We start from the raw sequence: 8300 nt of genomic DNA, 5'->3' as shown, positions 1-8300 counted from the left end.
AATAAATATCGCTTTGTGAAACAAAACAAAAATAAATGCCGATACCCAAATAGCGTGCCCGTTACACCAATAAGACTAACATATCTATGAATGTCACACACAATAGTGTTATGCTAAACAGAGCAAGAGAGTATCAGTCAGCGGCACCCACCAGAACCGGATAGTGCCCGTCGGCACCACGTCAATGATTGAACGAAATAAGAAAAAAAAAAGCGACACACTACAAGGAACTCGAAGCAAATCGGCAAGTTTTGATATATCGCACAATGGCTCGTCACGTGAGCGTCCGCACAATACGCAGGTGCGCAGTGACTGTACAAGGTAGCACAGTTTGCGCAATAACACATCTCATTTGAGTGCCCTCATAAGGGAACGGCGAAAGTTACAGCCGACACGATGGTGATCACGTGGGCGATTCGCGTGTCGGAGTGTGGCTACGATGCGTCTTCGAAAGCCGTCAACTGTAGTCCTCGAAGAAGGTACACTTGGCGCCCGGGTTCATGCGCGAGCCGACAGGGCAGTGGAACGCGTTCGCGAACGCTGGGAAGTTCGCTAGCGGCACGTTGCAGGCGTCCGCTGCGTTGCCTGCTGCCTCATCGGTGGCGCATAGCACGTGACAGTAGGTGAGAAAGAAGACTTGGTCGCCCGACAGCCGCCCGAGGAAGGCCAGCTGCAGCCCGTCCGGCGTCTTATTCTTCCCCCAGGCTTGCTTGTACGCACGGAAGGCCGTCTCCACAGCCGGTACGTGCGGGAACAGGCTGAATGCCGGACGGTGGCTCGCGGGTGTCGTGCCGTTGAGGACGGCTTCTCGCGGCCGTTTCTTCATGCACAACATTCGCAAACCGTACACGCTCGACACGTTGGAACCCCACCAGAACCGGATAGTGCCCGTCGAGTCGACGGTGCTGCCGACGGGATCGAACGAGCGGGTCAACTCGCGGGCGACATAAGATCCGAGGCCGCCGTAGTTCATGGCGTGCGTGCCGCCTACGGTGAACATCGGGCGTTCGAGTGCGTCCAGTGATACGCGCATAATGTTCCTGTAGTACTCGTAGGACAACAGCGGCGCGCCACCTTCGCCCATACGCCGTCGGTAGACGTCCTCGTAGGCGTCGGTCGCCAGGAAGCCGCGCAGGACGGCGCTGGCCTCGAGGAAGCGCACGATGAAGCTCGACTCTCGGTCTTTGGGAGCGAACGCTTCGTACAACGTGCGTCGTTTTCGCTCGTAGAAGAAGTCACCCGTGGGGAAGACGTCGCGCGTCATCGAGTCCAGCTTGCGGACGGCCTCCTCCTTGGCACTATCGCCTGCCCAGCGCAGGCTCCCGATGTTCTGCTTGGCCGCTGTTGTGAGCGTGGTGAACACATCTTCTATCTGGCCGCGAACCTGAAATGCAGTGTTGAAGCGTATGAAAAAAAAAATCACAGCATATCCACGGGGTGAATGATGATGAGTGGGCGAAGCTCCGGAGGGAATCATCGGATCTCCCGCTTAAGGGGACGCTAGCACAAACGCGTTAGAAACGTGCAGTACTCTCTAGTAAGGGGGAGCGGCCACAGCGTCTTACGCAGCCATTTACACATGCCGGAACGTGCACCGCGTTTGCCGACGCCATCACATGACTGCTGAGAGAGTATACCCCCCGTATTCATAAACGCACCTCGACTTGAACTTGACTTGCCACTGCCTTGAGCAGCGCGTTCGAAACGCGTTGAAGGTAAGGCGGAGAGGCCACAGCGTCTTACACCAGCTTCTTACACGGGCCGTAACGTGCTAGCACAAACGCGTTAGAAACGCGCTAGAAACGCGGCCTTTCGTTAATGTTGGGTATTTATGGCCATCGTGGTGCGTGTGTCCATGTCCGCTTCGTGGCGTAGTGGGCTAACGCCGCGCGCTCGGAAGCGAGGGGTCCCTGGTTCGATTCCGCGCTACGGGCACAACTTCGGAATTTTTTTAACACGAAAGTGTTTTATGCCGGGGTCCACCAAGACTTCACTGACGTATTTCCGTCACGGAAATACGTCAGCTTACAATGTACACGAACATAATACAAAGAAAGAAACCAGAAGAAAAAGTTCCACAAACATGCAAAATTTGGAAATCGAACCCACGACCTCTCGGTCCGCGACGATAGATCGCCGAGCGTTTAACCCATTGCGCCACAAACGCATTTGCAGAGAGCTACACAGACGCGCCTTATATATCTAACACTCCTCCGTATACCCGCGCTCTTGCTCGGGGCGGTGCCGCCGCCTACGAGCAGAAAAGAGAAGTACTGCATTATGACACTAACGCGCACGGACAGTAACGCTTCGGTGGTCTCAGCACTACGACGCCTCGATGCCAGCATTCGAAGGGACGCTGGCATCAAGAAGCACTACCAACGCCACCTAGGTGGCGTTCACCGTACTCAGCACAGCGGAGCGTGGCCTCCGCAATTAGCTCTGAAAATGTTTCTGAAGTTGATCGCGGAGGCTGCAATTACGACGCGCTGTACGCGCTGATTTGACTCGGTGACGATTCAGTTACGTGCTTTGTCTTGCGCGTTGTATTAGTGTGTCAGTTACGTGCTTCGTCTTTCGCGTTGTGCTAGCGTGTGCAGCGTAGTGCAGCTTCCATATGCACGACGGTTGCTCATGGTCATCGACGTTAGTAGTCGTGATGGAGGAGACGTGCCACCAGGCGTCAGCGTGGGTGCATCAACGCCTAAGGGCGCTTTAGCCACAAAACACCAATAGACATTATATATCAATGTGCAATAAACATTACACTACTTCTGTGAAGACACGTTTCACTTTCGTGTTCTATACCGATTCCTATATAAGAGGGATCAACCACATTTTTTTTTCTCATTTTGTTAGACTGGTTACACACTACTACTACGACGACGGGGACGGAACGGGTGCCGCTATAAGGAGCTTCTCCCCTAAAAGAAACTAAACTACATTGCTACACTAGCAGTAGTGCTTCCAGAGAACAACGCCCGTCGCAAGCAAAAGATGGGGCACGGCTATCTCCAGTGCCAGGAGATGATATAACAGTTCCACACCAATTCCTCTGTTTTATTCCGCGCTTCATCACTTGCACGAAAGACCCTATGGGGAACCTGCGCCGCCCAGGGTGCGCTACAGCAGTTTGAGTGGGCAGCTGAAATATTCTGCGATACAGCATCCGATAGGGAGACCTGCGAAAGAGGTATGACATTTTGGAGGATAACCAGACGCGAACCTGTATAAATATTTTCTTTAGCTCTGTGCGTCCAGCGAAGCTCTGGCCATATGAAATGCGCATTGGAAAAGCGCATGCGCTCATACATTCTAGCACGCCGGTTCCCAGTCAAGTCAGAATCTGAACACACGTACCTCAAGATGAGCGGCGAAATTGATGACGTGAAAATGCATCATGTGCTACTGAAAACTGTTTGCACTACTCGCTAGGCTCTGTGCTAAGGCGCGGCTGTTGGCAAGCGAAGTTTTTAGTGCTCGTTACCCATAGGGGGTACAAGGATCGTGCAGTTGTGTGATCTGGATGATCAAACCCAACCCGGTGCTCATGAGGAGTTATAAGGCTTACAAGTGTGCAACTTGTTGCAGAATGTTGACGGTAGCTCAGCAATGGCGCCCCCCGCATCCGCCATGTGGGGTCCAGAAATGACGGGAAGAGACTTGGGCAGCAAGACAACGGACGCCAATTCGCAACTACCACCGTTGACCGCGGTGAGCCCACTCAACTCTCCCTAGATAGCACAGGACTACGCACTCCGGTCTATGACACCATGCTAGCTGGCGCAAAATTTCCATTGCCAAGGCTGGCGTGACGAAAGCGGTGACACCAAAATCACTGCTGCTTACGCGGGAGCATCCCTATTAGATTCTATGGCAGTCGGGCCAGGACGCATGACGTAATGGAGCGAAGTGCGTAGGCCTTGTGATATCGTTGGCCCGCTACGAATAGGGCGCGGGGGCGATTGCAAGATTGGGCCATAGGACCCCCACTAGCTGTGCCATAAGCTAAGCATGTAAGCTTTGTATTGCGTGAATAAAACGTGCCTTACTTTGATAACGTTGCCTAGAGGAAAGAAGCCATTCCCCATCATGAAGGTGTCTCGTGCGCAGTTGACGCCGTTGTCACGCCACGTATGATGCAATCGGAGGTACCGTATATACTCGCTTAATGAGCACACTCGCACAATAGACCCGCACCTAACTTCGTGTTTGAAAATTTGGATTTTTGTTTTCCCCCGCCTAATAATCATACCCCCGACTTGGCTCATGCGCAGTGCCATGATCGAACAGCCGTGCTGTAGTTATTCGGAGAGACTAGAATATTTTACTCTCGTATCTGTATTTAAAGCAAGCGCACTAAATACTTAACGCATGCTTGCCACCAGTACCGGCGCAAAGGCACCTCGCAGGCTCGTGTGAGAAAAATTCACCGACGATTGCTATACTCCCTAATGCGAAATTTGATCACCGTTGTATACGTGTTTTCATTTCGCGATATGTCGGCTGGCGCGGACAATCTGTCTTGCGCGGTATACGTTGCAAATGGGGCGAATTGTGCCGCAACTGCCTCGCTAAAAGCCAGCGCATGTATCCTATTTACCCAGATGGCGCTTTACCAGCACAGCGACGGGGGTGGCCTTTGTTGTGTTTGATCGTCGCGGTCCACCTTAAGTTCCATCGGTCCAAGAATTTAAGGTGGTCAACGCCACTAATGCTAATAGTGCCGAAGTGATAGCTTTGTTGAGTCGCTTACTTATAATGACACCTTGCACTGCACGGTGTCCGTGCATCTGTACACAGACTGTTTGTCGCTAATGGTGCCCCTTTGCGCCTTCGAGCCACAGACACTCGAATTCGATTTGCTGAAAGGGCGTCGTGTCCACCTGTTTCATGTTTCGGGACATAGAGGAGTGGTGGACAATGAACTCGCCGACACGGCTGCCTCGTCCGCAGGTACCTTTGGGGCGCTTCTAGAAAGTGGTCTTCCCACTAAGTCCATTCGCGCGCCATTTTATAGGATTGCTCAAAATAATTGCCACCAGTACTGGCAAACGGAATGTAAGAACACTATTCTATATAACTGTGTCAGGAGTGCGCACGATATCCCTCGCTGGTTTCCCCCTAATCGGCTTCTTAGACACTTGTTTACAGGACATCGCCACTTACCTTATTATCTGCACCGTTTCAATCTTCGCGCTACGAACCTATGCGCTTGTGGCGCGGTGTGTGAAAATGAGACCCATTATTTTACCTCATGTCCAGGCAGTGTGCGCATTATCGCCCAATTGCGTGGGATCTTAAACATCGACGACGTCTCACCGGCCAACTATACCGTACTTCATGATAACAAACGTATGCGGGCCATGTTATTGAAGCGGGTGCGCCAGATTGTAATCTCGTATGCCAACTGGACTCCGCCGAAGAGAGGCCACTATGCTTTATAGCTTATGGCTGGGGATGGCATTCACGAAATCTTATTCAATTCTCATTGAAATGGCCGACAACGCTTTTTGCAATGCGCGTCTTTGCGAGGAGACGCTAGAACACATTCTATGCGACTTTCCTGAATATAATGGTCCGAGACAGTCCCCGGCGTTCGTTCGAGCGCACATTGACAATAGACCAATGTCAATTGAAACGATTCTCACGTGTCGTATCGCAGCTGAAGGCGACGAAGGGAGTACTCAGGTTTTTAAAGAAACGGGCTTCGACAAGCGGCTGTGACAGTGATGTCACGTACCACGCAAGAGTGACGGACTGTGACTGACGATGAGTGTGCTGTGCTGTGTGCTCTCTCCCTGTCTCCTCCCCATCTTTCATTCCCCCTCATCCCGCTCCCATGTGTAGGGTAGCAAACCGGTTGTGCTGAACTGGTTAACCTCCCTGCCTTTCCTTCTCGGCTCTTTCCTTCCTTCCTTCTTTCCTTCCTTCTGTTGCAATCATCTTGGCCCTTCTTCGCTTCCGGATGCTTACTGATGCTCCTTCCTGTTTCTTCCTGCGCTTCTTAATGGCTTTTCATTATCCTGCCTCGCCTTGTCCTGTTGCATCTCTTTAATATTGCTTTTGCATGTCTGTTACCTGCCACTTGCACTGCTTATGCCGACTATGGCGGGGCCTCTACCGTGCCAAATGGCTTTAATTGCGTGCTTCATTCTAATTGCCTTCTATTCCCTTACCGTTCGGGTTTTTCTTTCGGTTTCTTCTTTCTTCCCTGCCCTGCTCTCTTCCGTTCCTTTTTTCCTGCTCTTACCAACCACCGTGGCCAACGACTTTTTGCTTTGTGCTAACGTGTCAGCCTTATACGCCGTGTGCAGTCTGCGGGGTGGATTACGCTTCCCCATGCCTGCCGCCCTTGCGTATCCAGGCACTCCAGCTGAAGCGGGTGCCTCATGATGGGCCAACAGTGTACTAAGCCGTCCTGAGCCTTTTCTCTTGGAGCTGATCCCTCCTTTTAATCATCTCGTAATAAATGTGCAGCATCGGGATGAATGCGGATCCCTGCTGTTTTCACATGCATTTTTAACAAGCTAGCGGGGCTTGACAATTGGTATGCACTCTTTTCTAATTGACATTTCCTCTTCATTCTTGTGGACTATTTTGCCATTATTCGAGGGCTTAGGCTCTGAATCTGTCTTTATTTACTCTTCTTTGTTTCTTTAAGTCTTTCTTGGGTTGCCGGGGGCGACAACCCCTTCTCATTTAATTTACGATTGGCATTTACGCCCGTCGTACCTTCTTGATGGTGCCGGCTTACCCCCACATTTTTTGCTTTCTTTTTAATCTCGGGGGCAGCACTTCGCAATCGAGTTAAACGACGAGACAAGCGTATCAGTACCCACCAGGAGCATCCAGGGTACAAGCCCAACAGGTCAGCTATGGAAGCACAGCCAGAGCAGATTGCGGCCGGCGCGGAGCACCACAGATGCTGTGATTTGGCTACAGCGCGGTTCAAATCCGTCTTCATCGACAACGAGTTGTGTATTTGGTTACGAATTTCTGCACCATAGAGCCCATACATCTTCAGTAGCACGCACAAGAAGTTTCACGTAACCCTCTGCCACTGCGTCCCTGATAGAGTCTACGAGAATTTTTATACAGCCTCTGTCCTCGATGTTAGTGAGGTTGTTAGTCATGGTACAAATCCTAATATTGTGCGTGTACTTAGGTGTCCGCCCTCACCTCGCTCGTGTATCGCGATACCACATGTGGAGCCGCGAGCAGAAGTCCGAGGCGCGAGTCGACCAGCTGTTGGCAGGCCTCAGGTGCGGGAATGATGGTACCGAGGTCGGTGCTGCGATTGCCGAGCCCTGTACGCGGCGATGCAGCCATGGCCCACAGGTACTTCTGCACCAGGATCCACGCTATGGCGTCCAGCAGCTTTTCCGCCCTGTTTGCGTAGTCCCTCAGCAAGGTGTGAAGTTCGAATATCATCTCCATGCTCTGCGCCACCATGAGGTCATCGTGGGACAGCGGCACGTGGCCTTCCAGGTGCTTGTCCAGCAGCTGGAGCCACAGGTCAGAGGGCCGCAACGACGGGGTCACCTTCACCCAGAAAGAGCCGATGGAGAGTGTTAATACCAATTCGTGAAAGCAGGCGTCTGTGGCACCCGATTGCCGCGGCGCGTAGCTCACAGAGCACACAGTTCGGCAATTGCGCCGCCGGCGCTCTTTCCCAACAAGCTATGGGGCACTGTTAGTGTGCGTTCACTTTGCAACGGTTTCCTTGTCTTCATCCAGCACTGACCTGCTCTAAAGAACCCAGCGTAAACCACCGTTGAGTTCCTGAGACGCCTGCCAGGAGCACTCGCAGTAGTCGTGCCTCGTTGTCGAAAAGCTCGCGATAGCCGTGGTCGTCTCGGAAAGGGTGGGCGCCGAGCAGCTCGAGACGGTCGTCTAAGTAGTCTTCGTACACGTTTTGCCGCATCAGTTCTTCGCGCAGCTGCTGCCAGGTGGCGTCCATATCTCCGAGAGACAGTGCCAGCACAGTCTGTGTGCTGCGGCCGGTGCTTGCGTACACGTGTACCTGCAAGGAAAGGCGCGCAGAGGGGCGTTACAATTTATATGTTACCAAATGCGAAAGAAAATAAAGTTTCCTGAAATCATATGTGAAAGACGGCAACTGTTGCATGGTTGAGAAGATGCTTAGAAATTCCTTCCGGCAGGCTTAGGTTTGTTCAATATCAATGGCAGGCACGGCAAGCGAGATTTAGTTTTACGGCCCACGTTGAGCGCTTCCGTTGGCCTCAGTGGAGGACACAGCCAGTGAAGGGCAACATTTAGGTTTTAGTTTTATTGAC

The 8300-nt window shown here is 52.2% G+C and overlaps 1 protein-coding gene across 1 annotated transcript; it reads right to left on the bottom strand.

Annotated features, from left to right (window-relative positions):
- Positions 1 to 246: 246 nt before the first annotated feature.
- LOC119444563 (endothelin-converting enzyme 2) lies at positions 247 to 8000 on the bottom strand. The gene is made up of 3 exons (XM_037708942.2): positions 7748 to 8000; positions 7183 to 7545; positions 247 to 1384 (listed from the first exon to the last, which is right to left on the bottom strand). The coding sequence occupies exons 1-3, from the start codon at positions 7961 to 7963 to the stop codon at positions 458 to 460; spliced, it is 1506 nt and encodes a 501-aa protein (XP_037564870.2). The 5' UTR covers positions 7964 to 8000; the 3' UTR covers positions 247 to 457.
- Positions 8001 to 8300: the final 300 nt, after the last annotated feature.

The sequence above is a fragment of the Dermacentor silvarum genome, chromosome 3 (assembly GCF_013339745.2).
Source record: "Dermacentor silvarum isolate Dsil-2018 chromosome 3, BIME_Dsil_1.4, whole genome shotgun sequence".
Classification (NCBI taxonomy): domain Eukaryota; kingdom Metazoa; phylum Arthropoda; class Arachnida; order Ixodida; family Ixodidae; genus Dermacentor; species Dermacentor silvarum.
The sequence above is the reverse complement of the archived record's forward strand: the minus strand, read 5'-3'. Positions and strand labels throughout refer to the sequence as shown.

What these genes read in the sequence shown, in the direction of transcription:
- LOC119444563 (XM_037708942.2), bottom strand. Translation starts at nt 7,963, where the DNA reads ATGGACGCCACCTGGCAGCAGCTGCGCGAAGAACTGATGCGGCAAAAC. An exon ending in CGCTGGGTTCTTTAGAGCAG is followed by an intron (nt 7,546 to 7,747) that starts GTCAGTGCTGGA and finishes TTCTGGGTGAAG; the next exon opens with GTGACCCCGTCGTTGCGGCC. An exon ending in TATCGCGATACACGAGCGAG is followed by an intron (nt 1,385 to 7,182) that starts GTGAGGGCGGAC and finishes ACTGCATTTCAG; the next exon opens with GTTCGCGGCCAGATAGAAGA.